This window comes from Dryobates pubescens, chromosome 5 (genome assembly GCF_014839835.1).
Source record: "Dryobates pubescens isolate bDryPub1 chromosome 5, bDryPub1.pri, whole genome shotgun sequence".
Classification (NCBI taxonomy): Eukaryota; Metazoa; Chordata; class Aves; order Piciformes; family Picidae; genus Dryobates; species Dryobates pubescens.
Genome location: NC_071616.1, coordinates 30,384,999 through 30,406,888, shown reverse-complemented (window position 1 = coordinate 30,406,888; position 21,890 = coordinate 30,384,999). Strand labels below are relative to the sequence as shown.

Genomic DNA, 21,890 nt, shown 5'->3' with positions numbered 1-21,890 from the left:
GGTTCCCCTGGGAAATACATAGAGAAAGTCAGGACCTTCAGAACAAGGTTCACAGGTATTGTGCTGTGTTTAAGACATTTTATCTATTATCTGCTATAGAGAAAGTGTGGCATCTTTAAAGAATAGGCCAGGATAAAAAAATGGGTACATTTTCATGCTCTGTGACCACAGCTTATTCCTGAGACTTAGTGCCTTTCTGGGAGCACACGATTGCTGTCTTGGTTTTAGAGGAGCATCCTCCTCCACTGTTGTGAAATCAGTGTAGATAATATGTCTCACATTTACCCAGGCTCTGGCACAGTGCTTTCACCTTTGTTGGGATGCTCACTTCCAAGGATTCAGGTGTTGCTCCAGAGGAATGATGCTTATGTTAGGAAAAATGGCACTTACTGTCTCATTATCAGGAAAATGTAATGAAGAGACAAATTAATGTAATTTGTCACTGATATTGTAGAGGAGAAAACCATTTCATCTCCATAAGAAGTCCCACATTCAGAGCAGAGCAGAGATGGAGTAACAGTGGAAATCAAAAACAATGGCAGAGGGCTTTTGTCTGGGTTCTAGGGAAACAATGACAGTTCTCATTTAATTGCTATAACACCGACTTGAAAGTGCTTCTAATTTATGAAGTAGTAACTATTCTTCAGTCTAAAATGCCAAATGCCTGAATTCATTAGGAAAATGACCTGAAGTCCTTACTAATACTCTGAAACTTCAAAGCTTGAATTTGACAAAAGAATGAAGTATGAAATAGGTTAAGAGTGCTGCTAAGGAACACACAGCAAATTTGGTAGGGAATAGGTTCCCCTTCACTGCTTCCTGTAACCTTTTCTGTAACCCTGCCCCATAGAAGCCAGCAGAGCTTCCTCTTGCAGAGATGCTGCAATGCCAGGACCAACTCTTAAGCAGCAGGGAAGGGAATCTTCAGTCTGGCCAGTCACACATCTGTGTGCCCAGCAGATGGGAAGATGGAAGGAGAGTGTCTTGAGGGGTACTTAAAATTTCTGTGTAAACAGAATAACACCACCCCTTGAAAGCTCCATTTTTGACAGTTCTTCCTTTGTGCACTTTTGTATCACATGAGAACCTGAAGTGATGTTTGGAGTCAGAGATGAGGGATCACCCAGGTAACATGAAGAGAGATTTCCATGTTCAGAGGGCACTTTCCAAGAAAACTCAACAGTCAGTGTGTAAATGTCAGAGTCATTAATGATTGATTTCAGGGTGTTTCCAGAGTCATAAGCAACACAGTTGCCCAGAATAATTGCAGTACCAACCACCTGAATGCAGAAAGCAGAGAACTGGAACCATGCAACATGAACTGCTTAGTATTCCCAGCTGTTGGAGGATGAGCTGGACGTATTTTGTTGCAACAGTCCTATATTCAGTCCAATTAAATGTGCTCAAGAGATCCATTTTCAAAATTTATTCATATTGTATGACAATTCTTTGTTTAGAAAAGGAGCATCCTGAGCTAAAAAGACCACAAATGAGTAATTCCTGTAAATCCCAAGAAAGCAGACTTCGGCAAAAGGAAATTATGTACCACGTACTGTTGGGAAGCAGAACGTCCCTGCCCTGTACCCAGAACCACTGACAGTCATGGCAGGACATTGTCAGTAGCACGTGCCCAAACATTTGGCTAAGTGTCCATTTAAATGCTTTCATTTCAGTACTCTGTTTAGAAGAATACTCCACAGACCCATCTCTGGGCAGCCTTTCTGTGAAGTAACATTATGGTCTGCTTCTTTCTGGCATCCTGCCATTTCTACTTACATGCCACTTCTTAGTGGTTGTATGATTTTGTTATTGTTCTTCCCGACCCTTGCCACCTATATACCCTGACATATATTTAGATACTGCTTAGATTAGTGTTAATTTTTGCAATGTTAAATATTTCTTCCTTGATGATTTGTATTATCACATCCCATTCTGTCATTGTTTAGTCTCTCACTTTATTATGTATCTAAGACCTCTCTTCATTTTCTCTGCAGCTGTGACCCTTCTGTGTGGGGAGACAGTTTATTTAGATTGTATGACTACTGCATAGATGTGCACTCTCAATGAGAGCAAGAACAAACAATAAATGAGTAACAATGGGGGGGAAAATACATTTAGAACCTAGAGCAAAAAGAGCATCTCTTCATGAAGACAAGAGCACACAAAAAGGTCTCTGCTGGCAAGTTCTATCTCAGGGTCACCAAAATGTCTAAAGATGTTTAACTGTGTAATGAATTTTACTTCTAACCATTAAACATCACTTGTGTATTTGTGGAGGAATACCATCATGTTGTCATGGCACTCTTTCTCACAATTAATGATTTGTTCTTCATGTGAATTTTCTACCAAATATATGACTAACGTGGTATCAAAAGGCCCAGCAGGTGTTTTCCAACTATTTCCCTTGCAATATATAATCTGGGCACTGCTACCTTTTCTCCCAGACTTCTCCTGCCATAATCTCTCAAATTCCACCTCTCAACAGTTGCAGTTCCCTTATGTTTTGTACATGCATGCATACTCTTAGCACACTTAAACTAACTGAGTTATTAATCTTCCTTCAAATCGAGCGTTTTGTTTCTTTGGTGTAGTCAGAAGCATCTTTAGTAACCTAAATATAAGTTAAAAAAATGTTCCCGTCATTCATCTTTATCTGGTGAAATGATAAAAACAATCTTACAGGCAGACCCTGCCTTTGATACTTTCAGATATGGAGGGTTTTTTCCCAACAGCTTAAACATAAAATGTATGCTGGGTGATCTAAGGCTTATATGACAGTCTGGGTTTGGAAGAGGAGAGAAACATGCTACTTACTTTACTTTTAGCCCTAAACTGAGTTTGGAGCAGGCCTCCAAGAAATTAAATAGAAACAACTTAAATCTGACACTCAACATCAGACAGTTTTTGAAACTACAATTGCTTTTCTACTCTGAATCCAGGTGAAACATGGTTGAACCCAACCCAGGAGGGGATGGGCTGAAAAGAAGCTAGCCTCAGGTGAATGGAGAAACCCAACCCAGCTGGACAGAGACTGGACAGAGACCCGACCCGACCCGACCCGACCCGACCCGACCCCTCCCCTCCCCTCCCCCTCCCCTCCCCCTCCCCTCACCTCCCCTCCCCCTCCCCCCACCCCACTCCCAGGGCAAAAGGTCCCCCTGTTAAAGTCTATTCCACTCCCACTTCCTGTCCATAACCCTATTTAAGAGGAAGCCATGTCCTGCCTTGCTTTCTTCTCCTGCTGTTGCTTTGCCAACATTCTGCTGCTGTTAGCTATACGGATGGGCCTGTTCCATGCTGTTCCAGACTTCTAAGGAACTGCATCTAAAGAGAATCCATCTTACATCCACAGAATCCTTTGCCAGGTGCATTTGGGTTTGTATATATTTTTATTTGCCTTTTCTCCTGATGCCTTTTATAACCTTCCTTTTCCTCAAATGCCTTTTATATTTTGTTACACTTACCTTTTTACTTCCAAATTGATCCAAGACTGTCCTTTTGTAGATTTTCCTCTCTCTTCTCCTTCTGCCTAATTTTGCTTTCTCTACCAGGAAAAAGGGGAGAGGGGAGGCAACCTAAATCTGTTCTATTTTCAGCTTTTGGGCTAGTGGAAGAGCTTAAATCACAGCACATGGTAATCACCATGTCATCTCCAAACTGATGACAGGGAGGCACAAGTGGATGGAGCACATACACTCACGAGACAGATATTGATAGACGGAAGTACAATCATTCATGGCAAGACATTAGTTTTTCTAAATTAAATTATGCTCTTATAGCCAATGGTAGATGCAGTTCTGTATAGTTATTGCCAATGGTGCACTGTGTTTAACATACCATTTGAGCTGGAATTCATTTAGTTTTGCAAAGGGGCATTGCTTTTCTGAGTGGGTCTTTTTCGCTCTCAGCTGCAGAGGTTTTGCTTGCCATGACCTAATGGGCTCTCCTTTTAAGAGAGCAGCACGGTATGTTTTCATTGTTGCAACTACTGCACCTGTTCAGGAAACCACTAACATAACAGATGATTTTACATGTTACAAATGCAGTTAGGAGTAAAGAGCATAGCTTCTAAACAAGAAGATTATGAAAGATGAGGAGGCACCCAGTGTAGTTTGATGTTATTTTAAAACAGTATAATGCCACAAATCTGTCAAAGGTTAGGGCTGGGCCAGCCACTGGACAAATAACAGACTCTAGGAATGACTTGCTCTTCCCAAAGGAGAGGATAAAGGGAATAAGGGAGAGTAACTTATAAAATGGAAAACTGCTTTAATGAAACAATAATAGTAACATTAAATATATACAAACCCAATATTAGACCAAAAACACCCCACCCAGTGGCAATTATATCACCATCACTATTGATGCTTTGGAGCAGGCACAGAGCAAGTCACAGGCTGGACTCAGTGGTAGATGAGAACCAGACTCAGGAGATGGATTCAGGAACTAGATTCAAGAATGCATGGATTGGGATGAAGAAGAATGGACAGATTCCTCCTTGGATGCCAGCCATTGAACAACAGAGTGTGACCCTTATGATCCCTCAGGTTTGTTCTGAATATGATGCACATGGACTATTTTGTTGGTTGGCTTAGGATCATCTGCCCCATCTGCTCCTCCCCGCAGGTGCAACCTCTTACTTTACTGCACTCCCAACACAATACACAAGATATACCAATGAACTTGGTCTCCATACGAGCAAGTATAAGCAGAAAAACTTTCTACATACCAGTCCTTGGTGCTAACTATACACTTCAAGCATTATCACTTCTAGAAGCAGACAGTGGCTGCCAAAATATGCTACTAAATTCAGAAAGCACAGTTACTTAGAAGAGACTGAGCTGAGAAGTAAAATCACTGAACAGAATTAGTTCTGTGCTAGTAGAAACCAGGACAAAACCAGACTCATATAGTCTTTAAACACTTCATGCTAGAATATGAAGTTTATTATCCTGATAGATGCAAACCTTGAATAATACAGTATGAAAGAAACCGCTGTGAATAAAAACAGAAGGAAACTTAAGTAGAGAGCTATTTTTACTGCAGAGCATATGGACAATCTCACCAACTATAAACCTGTATCTGCAAACCTTTGCTAAGGCTGACTTTATATGGTATCAGGGTGGGACAAAGTGTTTTCAATAGGCATCTTTGTAGAAGATGGTCTAGTCGTGAGGTCTGTTGGGACAGGTTGGACTTGATGATCCTTGGGGTCTCTTCCAACCTTGGTTATACTGTGATACTGTGAAACACAGCTTCAGAACCACAGGCCACACAGAACACACAGCTCTTGTGCTTTTCCAGAGGAGAATGTTCTCTCCAAATACTCCTGAATTCATCACCCTGCCCATTATAGAAAATCACATATTAAGCAATACCCAAAGCAAACAGGAATTCATGCATTTTTCATTGTTTACTGTACATGACAGTGCTACACTCATTCCCACTGAATTCAGGGCCTTTCCCAGCTATTTTGGGTAGGCATGTTTTCTGTACAGTCATTATAGTAAGAGCTGATACTTCCACAATGGGGCTTTGGTTCTTATTTTCAAAGTTACCTTTCAACAAGAATATCTTTTGTGTGAATGAGCATAGAACTAGAAAAAACCCCAGTTCTTCAGCAGTGGAAGAAACTGGTGCTTGCAAGTGAGGATGACTGATTTGACTAACTCAACAGATTAAATTTGCATTATTAACAATAAACATAATTACATAGGTGTATCAACCATACCTCCAGATAGTGCTGCAATTACAGGCTGATTGAACAGACTATGCATCATGAAACTGAAGCCACAATTATTCAATAGAGGATGTGAACATGGCGAGAAGCTTGTGCAGTATTAGATTACAGTGCTGCAGGAAATGACAGAGAGGAGTGATTACATTATGGAAAACAGATTAATGCAGAAGCAGTACTTCAGTGAGAAGCAATTAAACCCAGCATATCTTTATCTCAATTCCAGTGGCAAGGTGGTGAAGCTAGTGACTCCTAGCTTACTAGGGACATTCGGATTTTTCTGCTTGTTTTTCTTATGTCTCAGACAATGACTTCCCATTCTCCTAAGCTGATGACAGCTCTCTCCCTTCTCTTCACTTTCTGCTTCCCTTTAATACTCTGGTGCATTCAATCCACTTATGCTATTCGTTGTTAGATTCAGCTTTTCTTTCCATTTGCTTCAGTGGGTTTTGGGTCTGTCGCTAAACGCTTTCCAATTCCAAGTATCTCCTCAAAACTGCTGTCTTTAACGATTTCCTCACTGTTGTATCTGCACTGATGTGCTTTGCCCTCTGGCCTCCCTCCTTCTCACACCACAGTGTGAGAAATGCCATGGAGCATGCATAATGCCTTTCTTGAGTTTCGCAGAGCATGAGCACTTGCAGCATTAGTTAAGTAAATGCAACAACTCTGTGCTTTCATGAGGAAAAACATACAAATCATTAGCAGTTAATAATTCAATGGAGTGCACAGAATTGATAAACATCCATTACTGTCTAAGGATTTCACAGCCCAAGTAGTAGTCAGTATAATATTTAGAAAGCACTCATATGTATCTTTAGAAATATTACTCTCTGTGAAATGAAGGGGGGACCCTATTTAATGCTTTCCTGTTCACATGAAAATTATTTCAGTGTCTCTTCATCAAAGGACTGAGTCCTGCAAAGTGGCTCTGGAACAAATTCAATTTATGTGAATGTTGGTGTAATCAATGGTAAAGTACTCAGAGTATTATAAACGTAGCACATCAATTAGTCGACTCTGAGGAGCGCTTAGGTGATAGCATCTTTTCAACATCAGTCAGGTGAAGAACTCTTATATTCCATTTAGATGATGTCTCTGTATTTCTTCACTTACCTTTTTCTCTTTTCCCCAAACTCAGTCACTTTCTCATCAGGGAGTCCTCTGTATCAGCTTTCATAAAGCTACCAAAAGCCCTACAAAACATAGACTGGCTAACACGTTAGACCTTACAAGCAAATCAACTGATTATTATATTTGCCTGCCACACAATAAAATGTCACCATAGCAACACTGTTCTTCACTCATTGCTGAAGTACTACAGGATCTTTTCTTACAGAAGTACAAGAACTAGGAAGACACACTACCTTTTGCCAACCCCTGTTTCAAAACTATGGAGAAAGGCATTTTCTTATACTCACTTCCAATTGGGTTTAGGATGCTTTTGCTGTGCTTTCATTCATTGGAACCCTTCGGGCTAAACTTTGCCACTGCTTATAGGAATGTATTTGCCACCAGGTGAATTGGATACTGCTTACACTAAGGGAGAGGTGATTTCATTTCAGCTGTTAGATGATGAGGCTGAGACAGTCTCCAGCACCTACCTGTCTCCCTACAAGATTATGAGGTTAAACTTGGGGAAATTCTGTGTTGCTTTGAGACTTCAAAAGGAGACCATATGAAGGCACAGTACATTACAAGCATAATTTTCAATATAATCTTCTTCTGGAGCATTCTGAAAACGTGTGAGTCAGTCTTCAAGTGTCAGACTTGGCTACAGCACTGAAACATTCACAAGAATTTTATTATAAACATGTTTTAAACCATCCATTCATTTTAGATGCTTTGAATTCTGCTTGTCCACTTCCAAATAATCCCTCCTCCTGCTTTTCAGTGGTACTCAGACATCTCAATGCAAGCACTTATCAGTGGGAGCTGTTGTGTAGAGGACAAAGTACTTGAAGATAAAGTGATGCAGATGAGTCTGTAGCTGGAAACTCAGGTGAACTATCCAAATGAATAGGTACTACAGAAAAATAGGTTTAAATATATCAGTTGTGACACAAATCAGCCCTGAACACAGCCAGCAGTGAAATGGGATGGGACAGATGTTTTGCAACATGCCAGCACATAACTCCTAAAGCAGAAAGGGGAAGTACAAATTATAGCATCCTGTTTGCACGGTAGTTAGGCATGGTGTAATTAATCCAGCTGTCCCCTTAATAATTATTAAGCTAAAGAAGAAATATTAACATTTCCTTGATTCTTGCCATTCAGCAGTTGATATTTTTTCCTTATTTCCTGATCTCCCTCTGTCAAACATACATGTTTAAGTGGAATATCTTTCTCCATCTCTAATGATATTTGGAATGAACTCTGCCTTTTGCAGATAGAAATTGTTTCCTCTACTCCATTCAATTTGGCATCATTTGCCCTTCAATCATATCTTTAATGTATTAAATTTGGTCTTTCTGGCTATAAGACCAACACCAGCTTTGCTCAGCTTTATTTAAAGTTGTTGTCAATCTGGAAAATGACTTTTAAGCCTACAAGGAGTAAATTGCCCTGCTAACAGCTACCCTTCACATAGGTAGACTCCAGTTAGTAGGTGGTGGGAATACCTTTCATTGCTAAAATGTTTGAACAACTTGTGTGCAGCAGACAATTAATTGAGTACTTAGCCATGTACAGACTTGTAAAAAACAATTAGAAATATTTTCCAAATGGTCCTTAATAACATGCAGTTTTATTCATTTGTCAAAGGGGGTAGTTCATAACCCACTTAAGACTCCAAATTGCAACTTCTGAAAATGTAACCCACTATATGTAGCTAGCAAGATTAATCTTTTTCTTATCTGTACATTTATTTATATTTATGGGGAAAAAAACCAACCAAACAAACAAGAGCTCTAGGTGCCTAGACATGTATTAAGAAAGACAAATGAATATCAAAAACTTGAGCAATCCTAGTAATTTCCTCTATGTGCAAAGAGAAATAAATCTCTTTGCTATGTACTAATCCCAACTCCAATATTTCCCCAGCCCTCAGCTGCCCTCTTCCTCCTCACAAGCCTGGGAACAGAGATGGGGGCTTTAAAATATGCCTAAAAGATCAGCAGTAAGCTTACTTCAGAACAAAGAAGAGGGAGCAGAAAACACTAAGAAAAACAAAGCAAAAAAAAACCCAACCCAACACACCCTCCCTGAACAACTCTTGAGATTATATTTTTTTTTATATGATGAGAAGCTTTGATGTCCCCAAGGCTTTGTTCATCTTCAGCAAACAAGGATTGTGTGTTCTTTCCTGTTATTCCTGCTCCCTCGCTGTTTTGCTTCATTCTAGTGAGCGCAACGAAAAATCAGAGGTACTTGGATCATTAAACATATTTATTGCTTAAATTTCCTATTTTGACGTTATCCATACTCTGTAATCAAAGCAAAAACCTGGATGTGGGAAAAGCAGTCCTTGTAGACAAGCAGTCAGGTTAAAAAACTTACAGTTAGCCAGCATTGCTAACCCCCAAAAGTGAAAGCCATTAATCAGATCACACAAAATCAGGAAGTTGGTTGGAAACTCACAGCAGTTCCCTGCCACGGCTGTTCCACAGCAATATTGAAGTGAGTGAGCTGGGAGACAAGCTTGACAACGTGCTTTTACTGTTTTCCCATATGTAATTCCCTAATATTTATAAAGGCTACAGACTTGATATGATGTCACAGATATGTCTCACAAATGCAAAGTTGCGCTTTTAGGTTCACCCTGCACCCTGACCATTTTGGTCAGCTTACAAAATAATTCTCTCACTTCAAATGATCTCAAAGCCACAAGTCACTAAAATGAGGGTTCTCTAAGGGGGAAAAAAAAGTGAAAATAAATCTGAATTGTAGCCAGCACTACCAATTGCAGTTGTATTTCTAAATAAGTATGGGTATGTCTGAATCCAAAGTGAGTCTTAAGAGAGAAAAAGCTGCATAAATTGCATATATTTGAGGGACAGGATGTTCTAGCTTTGTACACTGTAAGGTAATCCTATAAAACAGTAGATTTCATAAAGTGAATGCTATTAAAGCAAACAACATCTGTTTTGATTTAATTTAATTACAAGTGTCCTTAAAAGTTTCAGAACAGCTGATACCATAACAAAAATGCAGCTAATTCACACAAGAATAAAAATAATAGAAAAGTCAAAATAAATCCACAGTGCAAAGCAGTAACCCTTGTGAACAAATGGAACCCAACCAAAGTAAATTATCAAAAGCTCACATCTTTCTATACAGCCCAGACAGTTACATTAATATGATATTAAATTAACTGACAACACCAAGTTAGGTGGGAGTGTTGATCTGCCTGAGGGCAGGAAGGCTCTACAGAGGGATCTGGACAGGCTGGATTGATGGACTGAGGCCAACTGTATGAGACTGAACAAGGCCAAGTGCTAGGCCCAGCCTTGGGTCACAACAACCCCATGTGATGCTACAGGCTTGGGGAAGAGTGTCTGGAATGCTACCCAGTGGAAAAGAACCAGGGGATGCTGTCTGACAGCCATCTGAACTTGAGCCAGTGGTGTGCTCAGGTGGCCAAGGCAGCAAACAGCACCCTGGCCTGTATCAGAAACAGTGTGACCAGCAGGACCAGGGAAATGATTGTCCCCCTGTACTCAGCACTGATGGGGCCCACACCTCAAACACTGTGTTTAGTTTGGGGCCCCTCAGTACAAGAAAGATGTTGAGGTCCTGGAACATGTCCAAAGAAGCTGGTGAAAAGTCTAGAGAGCAGGTCTTATGAAGAGTGGCTGAGGGAAGTGGGATTGTTTAGTCTGGAGAAAAGGAGGCTGAGAAGACCTTATCACTCTCTACAACTATCTGAAATGAGGTTGAAGTGAGGTGTCTCTTGTCCCAAGTACTGAGACAAGGGGAACCAGAAAATGCCCTCAAGTTGCACCAGGGGAGATTTAGATTGGATATTAGGAAAAAATTATTCACAGAAAGGGTTTTCAAGCACTGGAATAGCTCCCCAGGGAAGTGGTTGAGTCACATCCAAAGATGTGTAGACGTGTTGCTGAGGGACATGGTTTCATGGTGGACTTGGCAGTGTTAGGTTAATTCTTGGACTTGATGATCTTAAAGGTTTCTTCCAACCAAAATAATTCTATCATCTGTTATTTTAAATTTTAAAATAATAGATCAGATACAGTGTCAGCAGATGATCTTTCCTTCACTGTTGTAAAATGTTAGCTCTGGTTTTGCTCAGGCTACTCTCTTGAGCTTTAAAGCTGCTGTCCACAACAGTGTTCTTGTATCTTCTTCAACAGTACCAGGCCACACATTAAAAGCAGAATTTTCAGTATGTGCAAGGCTAAGTTACGATTGATGGATTCTTCATGATAGCATAAAAAACCAGAACCACTCCTCAAGCAGGCATACAGAACAGGCAAGAGCTGCCAACTATTTAATAAACATTTCCACTTGTGGCACAACACATCCAGAGTATTTTAGGTCTTTTCAGGAATATCCATCTCCTAGTGATTAAGCAATAGTGCTTAGGTAACTTGAATGGACTAAGGCACTTTCTCAGCATTTTCAGGTTTTAATATCCTTTTTATGAGCATTGTGGCAGCTGGTTATTATAGGCTTTAATAGGCTTCTTGTTGTGATGTGAACTAAACCTAAAAATACCTGAGAAATGTCTCACAGGGAAAGAACTCTGATTTCTTCTGTTTCTATGGTGGAGACAGCATTTTCACACTTTTGAAGCAAAAGCTGCAGTCAGTCAGTTGGAAATGTCTTCTCCACTTAGCCACTGCAATATTTATGCTATTAAAATAGGTGAAAAATGTGACTAATCTTAAGCTGCATTCAAAAACTATTGCAAATTTAGTAGTAATTGAGATGTAACAGCACAGCACCTGCCAAGGGGGCACAAACCACTTCTCCAGTACACGGCTCGCTGTATTCAAGGGAGCTAGTATAGAGGATTTGAACCGTGGAGGCAGGAGTAGCAGCAGGGCCACATGGTTTGTGCTAGCACGCTTACACAGGATGTAACCACCCAGAATCCTGAGGTCTGATGAACTAACAGTTTCAAAGCAATCGCGAAAACCGGGACGGCCAGGCACATGCAGGGCGCCGCTCCCTGCCGGCGGCCACCGCAGTGGCTCGCAGCCCTCTGCTGCTCGCTGCCGGCGCTACAACCCGAGCGCCCGCCTCAAGGTTCCCCTGCGCCTCCCGGGTAGCTGCGGGGGTGGATGGGCCAGGCCCGAGCTCGGGGGTGTCGGCAGGCTGAGGAGCAGTGGCTGGCAGGAGGCAGGACAGCTGGCGAAGGGATAAAACAACGACCCGTTGCCCAGCGCCGTACGCCTTCGCCTCCCGCCACCAGGCTGCCTGCCGCGTTTGGCCCTCGCTGTACCCCGTAGTGACGTCATCACCACGTCCCTCGCCGGGAGCCGCCGGAGCAGTACTTCCGGTGCGGTGCCGAGGCAGGATGGTGAGACAGCGACTTTATTCCCGGGGCTGGTCTGGGTCCCGAGAGCGCGGCCTTAGTGGAGGGAGGGGGCCATGGCCACCGTGCGGTGTGGGGACACCCGGGCTACTTCAGGCAGCCGGCCAAGATCCGTCATCTCTCGGGGTTTTGCGGAGTCACCGCCGGCTGAGGTTTTAGGCCGCTTCCGGCGAGTGGCCCCGGGAGGAGCGCGGCCGGCTACGCGGAGGCCAGTCAGGGTTCTGAGCCGCGGCTTGCTGTCGCGGAAGGCTCGCTTCTTTGCTCGCTTCTTTGCTCGCTGCTGTAAGAACGAAGTAGAGCCCGGCCGGCCAGCAGTGCGAGCATTCCCCAGTGGGTCTGGGCATCGCCCAGGAGACGTCAGGCCTCTTGCAAGGAGCGGTAGCAGGTCTCTGCAGACAACGACAGTGGTTTGTTCTGCTTGTGGGAGTAATGTCAGGTAACTTAGCTGATAGGAGATAGTTTTGTGATGCACGTTACTTAGTGGTGTGCATTAATTCACATTAGTAAGGATTGCGTTAAAATTGCAATGTAGCAACGCAGTACAATGCCATATAGGTCAAAACCCAATCCAATGAACATGTCCTTCCCTACCTCGTAAATCCGTACTTCTCTATTCATTCACAGTTAATTGGAATGTATTAGTACTTTGTTTAGACAGCAGAAGTATAGTTACAGCATTTCTTTAGCTTAGAATTATCCATAAGCTTCAAGATTCATAGTATTGTACTTTCATTTAGCTGTTGTTTTGGGTTTCTTTTTTTTTCTTAGGGCCAAAGTCAGAGTGGTGGACATGGTCCTGGTGGAGGGAAGAAGGATGACAAGGTAACTAAAACCAAATGTTTTCACTTGTAGGATGAACTAAAGGTGTGCTACTACAAAGGCTGGCAGAAAAAGGCTTTACTTTACAATTTTGTTTTATTCTTATTCTTGGAATTGCATAAAACCAGGCTCTTGCTGGCTCTGATGGAATATCTTGTCTCTTTTGGATGCATATTGGAGGAAACAGGCTGCTGTTCAAAGGTAGAAAAAGGAGCCTAACTGTAAAGGAAAGCTAAAATATCAGTAGTAGGTTTTTTTTTTATTTAAAGAATGAAACTATAAATCTGTCTGGGTTAGGAAACAGTAGTTGCCTTTGAGCTGTCACTTAAGTAACTGGGTTTGGTTGAAAAATCACATCATGCTGTCTATGCTTGAGGTCTGTACTTCATGTCAAGGACCATTAGAGGCCTTTCCAGTTTCTTTTGGAGGTAGAAGTATAATAGATGTCAGAAGTGATGTGTAAGCTGGCAGACTGAGTGTGCATTACCTCCAGATTGAAATGCAGGGGATGTGTCCAGATTCAATGTTTTCCCCTCATCCTTCCCTGTATGGGTTTTCTTTGTGATTTACTTAAGGCTTTAGCCTTGTGTGTTCTGTGTTTGCTGAAATCTAAGTTTAAAAGAAGGATTTGAAATAAGCAGAACACATTTTTGAACCTTTTTTAAAAACAGTTTTTTTGTGGGGCTTTTTCTATTTATCATAAAGGAGACAATTTTGTTACTTAGCCATTCGCTGTAAGTGGAGCTGTCACCCTGTGTGCATAACATCTGTACGTCTTTTGTCATCGTTAATGTCCTGATATTTCTTCCCATGGAATTATTTTTACCAATAAGGATAAGAAGAAGAAATATGAACCTCCAGTTCCAACGAGAGTGGGGAAAAAGAAGAAGAAGACAAAAGGACCAGATGCTGCCAGCAAACTTCCCCTGGGTGAGTATTTTGCCTGCCCAGCAGTCCTGTGGACTGCCACTCTTTGAGAAGTGCAGATCTGTCCTTTCCCATAGATCTGGGTCTGTGTAGGTCACAGATGATTAAACGGAGGGCCAAAGGGAATTTTAATTAACATAAAAAAACAAAATAAGATTATTGTTTTGCAGGATGATGCCTGAGTACGAGAAAAATTCCTGAGTTAAGAGAGAGAAGAAGTGCAGGGGCAACAATATCTTTACAACTGTTTTTTCACCTTGAATGGCAGTGAGACTGGTGCTCATATAGAAGTTACTACCAGAAATTCTCTTGTGTTTTCTGATAGTGAATTCCCGAGTAGTTGGTACCATTTCAAACTTGGTCTAAAATGCTGTGATTTTCACTTGGATTACAGTGACTCCTCATACACAATGCAGACTCAAACTGTTGAAATTGGAGAGAATTAAAGATTATCTTCTAATGGAGGAAGAATTTATCAGAAACCAAGAACAGATGAAACCCTTGGAAGAAAAACAAGAGGTGAGATTCATTAAGAAGAACCACTGTCCAGAAAACAAAGGATTTTTTTCTAGTGATTTAATGATTTTTAGCCAAAACATACATTGCTGCAGATGTGGCCACAGTGGGTTTTTGCTTCTTAAGCAATCTGTCAAAGCGTAGCTCCCAGATACCCATCAATAGAGGGGAAAAAAAGAATATTCCAGCCAGGCACATCCATATAGCAGTGTCTGTAGGACTGGAATGAAATAATAGTGGATTTTGAGACTGGCCTGTGCTTTTATACTCTTTTGAGGCAGTGAAGTAGCAATAGCAAAGACTGGTTCTGTTATGTTTGATGTGAACTACGAGAATAGTTTTGCCTGCCTTCTTGAGTTGATTCTTCTTGACAACAGGAAGAAAGATCAAAGGTGGATGACCTGAGGGGAACACCAATGTCTGTGGGTACTTTGGAGGAGATCATCGATGACAACCATGCTATTGTGTCCACATCAGTAGGATCAGAACACTACGTCAGTATTCTGTCTTTTGTGGACAAGGACCTGCTAGAGCCAGGCTGCTCTGTTTTGCTAAATCACAAGGTGAGTTGTTTCTGTAAAGTGAAGCACAAGTTCCTGTACTGTTTTTAACTGATCTTTTTTTTCCTGAGAGTCACAGGATCAGAGGGTCTGAGACCTAATGCTGTTTATTTCACATACCTAGGTGGGCATTTGGTTTAGGCTTGAACTTGTATTTGTAATGCTTGCTTTGTTTGACAACTCTTAATGCTTGAATTAGGTTCATGCTGTGATAGGAGTTCTGATGGATGACACAGACCCTTTAGTTACGGTGATGAAAGTGGAGAAAGCTCCTCAAGAAACATACGCTGACATTGGTGGCCTTGACAACCAGATTCAAGAAATCAAGGTATTTAGTTGGTACTAATTTAACCTGTTAAGGTAAAAAAAGTAGCTGTAGTGCTGGGAGCTCAGAAGTGTAACCATAGGACCAGCTGCTGTTCATGTAGTGTCTTGCACATGTCTTCGATTTCGCTAGGCAGACTCGCAGACCTAAATCTGTTAAGTGGGCAGTACACCCATTCAGAACTGTACACACAGAAACCTTCACAGCTGCTGTGGAATCTGTAGAGCTCTGAGCTCATAAAATCTCTGCAATAACATATTTTGCAACATATAAAATCACCGAGTGTTGTGAGAGTTAAGTGTAAAAAGTGCAGAGGTTGTTTTGAGTGTCTGATGCTGTGCAATCTAGGATCTAGTGGGGAGGGGATCTTCAGCTTGTTTTGAGTTTGCATTTGTTTGTATTTTCATTGGAGGGTGTTTGTGTTTAGTTGGTTTGGGGTTGTTGTTTTCCCTACCAGCAGAGCTTTATCTAAACCCTGGTAAAACTCAGCCCTTTCTCTTTGGGTATGTGTCCAAAGTCACAAATGATATTAAATACTGATGTGTAGTATATCATAGTGGAAAGCATCCTTCCAAAGCCCTCTGTGAGTGTTCAGCAGTCAAGAACTCCAGGTTTCTGAATTGGCATGATGCTTTTAGGCTGGAGGAATGTGAAATACTCCCTGCTTCTCTTACACATGCCAAGTGGAAAACCTCTTCAGATAGAGTAGTTGCCTGCATTAGAACTGGGGGCAACAGAGAAATACTTTTGAGGTCTGTCTAGAAATCTGTTAAGTTCTTGCCTTCATTGCTTTTATTAATGCTGTTCTCAGGATCCTCAGAACTTCTGTGGAGGGTGCTCACTCTTTATAAAAGCAGGTTTGTTTTTCTTGTGCTGCAGGAGTCTGTGGAGCTTCCTCTCACCCATCCTGAGTATTACGAAGAGATGGGTATAAAGCCACCCAAAGGAGTCATTCTGTATGGACCACCTGGCACAGGTACCTTGCAAACAGTAACAATGGAGCTGAGCTAAGACAAATAAATAAAGGATGCTTAGCATGGAAGCATTTCCAAGTCTGTCACACGTGTGACTCTTGTTAAAGCAGTTTGTTGTTCCCCCTGCTCCCCACCCCCAAACTAATGATAGTATTTCTTTCCAATTAAAAATAGGTAAAACTTTACTAGCCAAAGCAGTGGCAAACCAAACTTCAGCAACCTTCCTGAGAGTGGTTGGTTCAGAACTGATACAGAAGTACTTGGGTGACGGTCCAAAGCTTGTGCGCGAACTGTTCCGTGTGGCTGAAGAGCATGCTCCATCCATTGTCTTCATTGATGAAATTGATGCCATTGGTACCAAGAGGTACGGTATTCCAGCCTCCACCTCACACACCAGTAGGGCCAGGGGCAATAAAAGCTTTACTAGAAACACTGCTTGATGTAAAATATTGTTATCAAGTACAATTTCAAATCACTTTGAAACTAAAATATATGCCAGCCTTTTCATATGAAACAGCTATGACTGCAGACTGATCTCCTGATCCCTGGTAGCATCTCCCTGATAGTGTCTTAAGCAGAAAGAGTCACTGCTTAAATTCATGTGGTATCCTCTAAGTGCAAATCCAAATGTACAGCAATTGGCTTTAGTGAGTAAAGCAGTGTGCTTCATGCAGAATACATCCATTTGTCATTTGCCTCTCCAGACAGGTGACTACTTACTTAGAACATTACATAGTAAGTTAGAGAGTGTGATGTTATGGGGAAGCATTGCTTGTGCCACACTCGCCTGTTGTTCAGCCTGTATCCATGTTGTGTTACTTTGAAAATTCTCTGTGCTGCTTGGGACTGTCCAATACAAGTAGTCTTTGAAGCTGTCACATGGGTTTTAAGTAAACAGAAAAGGTGCTCAATCAGATCACTACACAGCTATTAGCCTGAAGTCTCAATATAAGGCAGCTTCTGCCCCATATATTTCAGCATTTGTAGAAAGGATTGGATTGGTGGGACTGAGTAACAGGTGGGGTTCTTCATAAAGATTATGTTGTGTCAGACTCTTCTTGAATGTGGCTGAGCTGTTTCAGGTGTGGATTATCTAGTCCAATATAGGCAAAATGAAATAGCAGAGAAATACAGCCACTGGCACCTGTCTCAGGAGGAGCAGTTAGACCAAGATCTATGTTAGTATGGCTGAAGGGCATAGAGCTGCAACTGCATGCATGAGGGGATCTCTGAAACAGAGAAATGAGTGAATTTTCTAAGAAGCAGATGCATGTGCTTTTCAGAATGTGGGGGGTGTGGGGGGAGCGTTTCCTTGTTAATTTTATTGTGCAGGAGAGGTTTCCAAATACATGTGAACATGGAAAAAGGACTGATTGCCTTCTTGTGATTGCTGGTGTTTCTCCCAGCTGTGAGAATAGCTCAGTGTCCCTTCCCTTACCTGAATGTCTCAGTATGATTCTGAAACCCTTTTGTTTTCTGCAGGTGAACATTTGAAAAAATTAAAATCTGCTATGGATATTCTAAATGAAACACCACACTCTTGTTTATACCTCTGTGGCAGTTATGTGAAGCATGTTCTCAAATTTGCAGAGTGTTTTTTCTGACTCTCTTGTTTTCTTAAAGGTATGACTCAAATTCAGGTGGTGAGAGAGAGATCCAGCGCACAATGCTGGAGCTGCTGAACCAGCTGGATGGGTTTGACTCCCGGGGAGACGTTAAAGTTATCATGGCTACCAACAGAATAGAAACACTGGACCCGGCTTTAATTAGGCCAGGTAAGAGAATTCCCTGTGTGTATCCTTGAGGCACTTTTCTTGTGAGAGGACTGGTCATAATTTCTCAGACATGGGCTGGTAAAATGAATACAACTTACTGGTTTGTCTTTACTCACCCTGTCATCAGTGTTGGTGTATCTGTTAAAATCAGAACCCATGCACAAGTTCCAAATGGGAGAGAAACCTACATAAGTGAAGAAATGTGTCAGTTCTTGCCTCTGGAGACAGAGTTTCAGTATTTGTCTTTTGTATTAAGGTGGCACAGCTATTCGGAGTAATTGTTAGGGCAAGCTGCAGTGCAGCAGCAGCATTTCGTTAACATCTTCATCAGCTGGGGGAGGTCCACAAGGGCAGTGCTTCATAGAGGAGAACTTCAGACTTAACAGTCAGAGCCTGGATTATGATGCAAGGAAACCAGTCTGCTTCCAGGCATACTGCTGTCAGTTGGGGGAGAAGTGAGGCAGAAAAAAGATCTCATTTTGACATGTTACAAGATGAGTCAAGAACTTGAAGAGGCACAAGCAATATTTTTTAATGGCCACTAAAAATGTACCGGTACGTACATCTGTGGGGTCTGTGCAATGCAAAGATCAAAGTGTTAAGCTAAGCCGCCTGTTAGTGTCCTCAAGTAAATCCCAAGTATTGATGTAAAGATACTCCTTCTAAAGTACTAGGGAGCAAAGATAATTTAAGATGAATTCACTGGACTGCCTGGCTGCAAGGAATTTAGAGAAAAACAAGCCCACAGGATGAGGTCGCTGAGGGTTGCTGGTGTGTTGTAAAACAAATCTGATTGTCACCATCTTAGCCTTCCCCTCTCCACATCAAAACCAGTGCTGTTACGAGTACAGAGGACACTATACCAGTATTGAAAGAAAAGCTAAGATGATCTAAAATTCATTGGAAGGAAACTTCCTACAACTTGAGTATTTAAATGATGAGCATTGAGTGAGCGACCGAGGGGGCTGCCAGACACTGGGCAAACTGATTCATCATGGACAGCAGTGTGTGTGGTGCCATCAGCCTTCTGAAAGAAGATACTGTAAGCCAGCAAAACCAGGAGTGAGCTGATGGAAATTATCTTACAAAGCCTGTCTGCTGAAGTTGGAGCAATGAGGACCAGAACATCCCAAGTCCCTATGGAGATAGAGGAAGCATCTAGTAGGAACTCGCAACAGAACTTCCTATGCAAAACTTGCCCTCATCAGTTTTTTGGATGATTTCTGGGTGGGGTTTTTTTTAGGTTAGTTGCATAGGGAGGAAGAGTTCTTCAAATTCCCACAGTGATTTATTTTGTGTTTGTATGCAAGAGAAAAACTTGAGAACTAAAGGTAATCTCAGAGTAAAGTTTTATTACAGGAGGAGGTATTTTTGGTGCTCTGACACATTGGGGTTTTCTATTCATGTGTGACTCAGGGACAGCTTTTCATATTCCTCGGTGAGGTGTCTCTTACCTGCTGTGATACAGACTTTCTCAGCAGGATGGTGTCCTTCAGCGCCTTGCTTCCTGTTCACAGCAAATAGCCTGCTCTCACCTTCTCCTCTAAGACATGACTGTGCTGTGAAGAAACAGCTACTGCTACGCTAACCTTGAAATGTTCCTCCTGCTCTGTTTCCAAGAGCTGCATGCAACAAAATCTAAGATTGAATTCTCTTTGGCACAGGACGTATCGATAGGAAAATAGAGTTCCCTCTGCCTGATGAGAAGACCAAGAAACGCATCTTCCAGATCCACACAAGCAGGATGACGCTGGCAGATGATGTGACTTTGGATGAGCTGATTATGGCAAAGGATGATCTCAGTGGTGCAGATATTAAGGTCTGTGTACATCGTTTATATTTCAAAACAACTTTCATTTTTACTGCATCCAAAAACATTACCTGTTGAAATACTTGTTCCCTAGTTACCTGTGGTTACAGCACTGGGGGACAGCTGGGTGGCTTTAGATCCATTTGAGTGCCATGTCCTCAGCTTTACAAATGGGAAATGTATCAGAACAGCAATGATGAGGTAGCTTGTGTTGATGGAGTAGGTGCTTGTGTTCTCTGAATGTGAAATTCTAGAAGTAGCAAAGTGAAAATTAAAAGGGGAATGTGGAATCTTTCACAGCTGTACAAAATCTCTTAAACATGACAACATAGTGCAAGAGAAGCAGCATTTTTCAAGACTATGTTGCAAGCAGATAAAAATGGAACTGTAGATAAGGAAGGTTCAGGCATACATAGCCTGATTTTCTGAAGCAGACAGGGCCTTTGCTAGAGTTACCACACTCTCAGTGATGAGCTTAACCAAACATGACATCACTTTACTCTCTCACCTCCTTGCAGGAGGATAACACAGCCCACTGTTAACAGAGCTGGGTGCATCTGTTCCTCACAGGAAGGAAAGCATTACTATGCCTACAGAAGGACATACTTAGCTTTATCCAGATTGCTTTATATGCTTCAGTGCTACTGAACAGAACTCAACAATGTAAATCATGACACTCTGCACTTCTGCTAGTCAGTTGCAGCAGTGTGAAGATGCTGCTCTCTTCTGAGGTGTGGCTTGAAGGGGTTGCACAGAAATAGGAACTTACTCTTTTCTTTCTCTTTTGCAGGCAATTTGTACAGAAGCAGGGCTGATGGCTTTGAGGGAACGGCGAATGAAAGTAACAAATGAAGACTTCAAGAAGTCTAAAGAGAATGTTCTCTATAAGAAGCAGGAGGGAACCCCTGAGGGACTGTATCTTTAGGTTCTGTGTCTCTTTGGGGACTATATGTTGATGGCAGTCTGTCTCATCAACACCACATAGTCTAGCTAATCCTTGTTCTTGAAGGGGTTAAATCCTGATCAGTTGTGGTTGAGTCAGTGTAACACTTCATTTTACAATAAAACATGTATTGGGAGTGAAGGTTTTGGTGGCACAGACCTGCTCTTTTCACAGGGAACTGTCTGTTGTTTGAGTCACTTAAGAAAAAGTACAAGTGCCATGATTGTGCTTGCCCAGCCATCCAAACCCCACTGCTGACACACCACCCTCTGCAGGGAGGAGAGCAGAAACAGCTTCCCCACTGGTCAGTCTTTTACAGCTCCTGTTTAATTGCTGATGTTCTATAGATCTTTTTAGGGGCCAAGTAACTTCTGAGTGACCTCAGCATCTTAAGTCATACATATATAAAAATTAATAAGCATGTGGAGCCCTAAATAATGTTAAGATACACTTATGAGTACCCATGTCCATCTAGCACCTCTACTTAACAGAAAGCAATGTGGATGTTGACTGTAATGATCTGCATGGGTTTGGGTAAGGGACTTGTAACCGCTGGAGGGTTACTAAATCTCTGCTTCCCAGTGGGGTTTATTATATAACCGTGCTTTCTTGCTCTGAGTTAGAGCTGCCTTCCGTGGGGACCAACACACCAGGTGGTTCTATAGCCCTGTGCTGCCCAGGGCAAAATATACATGCTGTTAAGGCACTATGGCCAGCCCAGGTGAAGGCTTTGAATTTCTCTGCATGTCTGCAGCATGGCAAACTGCAAGTCAAGTACTTGGTACTCTATTTCTTCCCCTCTAATCTAGTGCCTGCCACACCATGCTTCTAAGAGTTAATGTCTGTTTTGTCACATAAGTATTGTGTAGTGCACTTCTGTGAAGCGCTTGTTTAATTCTACATAATGAGTTTCCCAACACTGTACGTGTGATTGTTAAGGCTTATATAAAGTTTTGTAGACAGAGCACAGTTAAGCAATGTGCAGTCTTTGTTCTGGAAGCTTTC

The 21,890-nt window shown here is 41.9% G+C and overlaps 1 protein-coding gene across 1 annotated transcript; it reads left to right on the top strand.

Annotated features, from left to right (window-relative positions):
• Positions 1 to 12,119: 12,119 nt before the first annotated feature.
• Positions 12,120 to 21,232, top strand: PSMC1 (proteasome 26S subunit, ATPase 1). Its single transcript, XM_009904829.2, has 11 exons — positions 12,120 to 12,221; positions 13,005 to 13,058; positions 13,889 to 13,985; positions 14,377 to 14,501; positions 14,876 to 15,061; positions 15,258 to 15,386; positions 16,263 to 16,359; positions 16,532 to 16,721; positions 17,981 to 18,132; positions 19,797 to 19,951; positions 20,733 to 21,232. The coding sequence occupies exons 1-11, from the start codon at positions 12,219 to 12,221 to the stop codon at positions 20,865 to 20,867; spliced, it is 1,323 nt and encodes a 440-aa protein (XP_009903131.2). The 5' UTR covers positions 12,120 to 12,218; the 3' UTR covers positions 20,868 to 21,232.
• Positions 21,233 to 21,890: the final 658 nt, after the last annotated feature.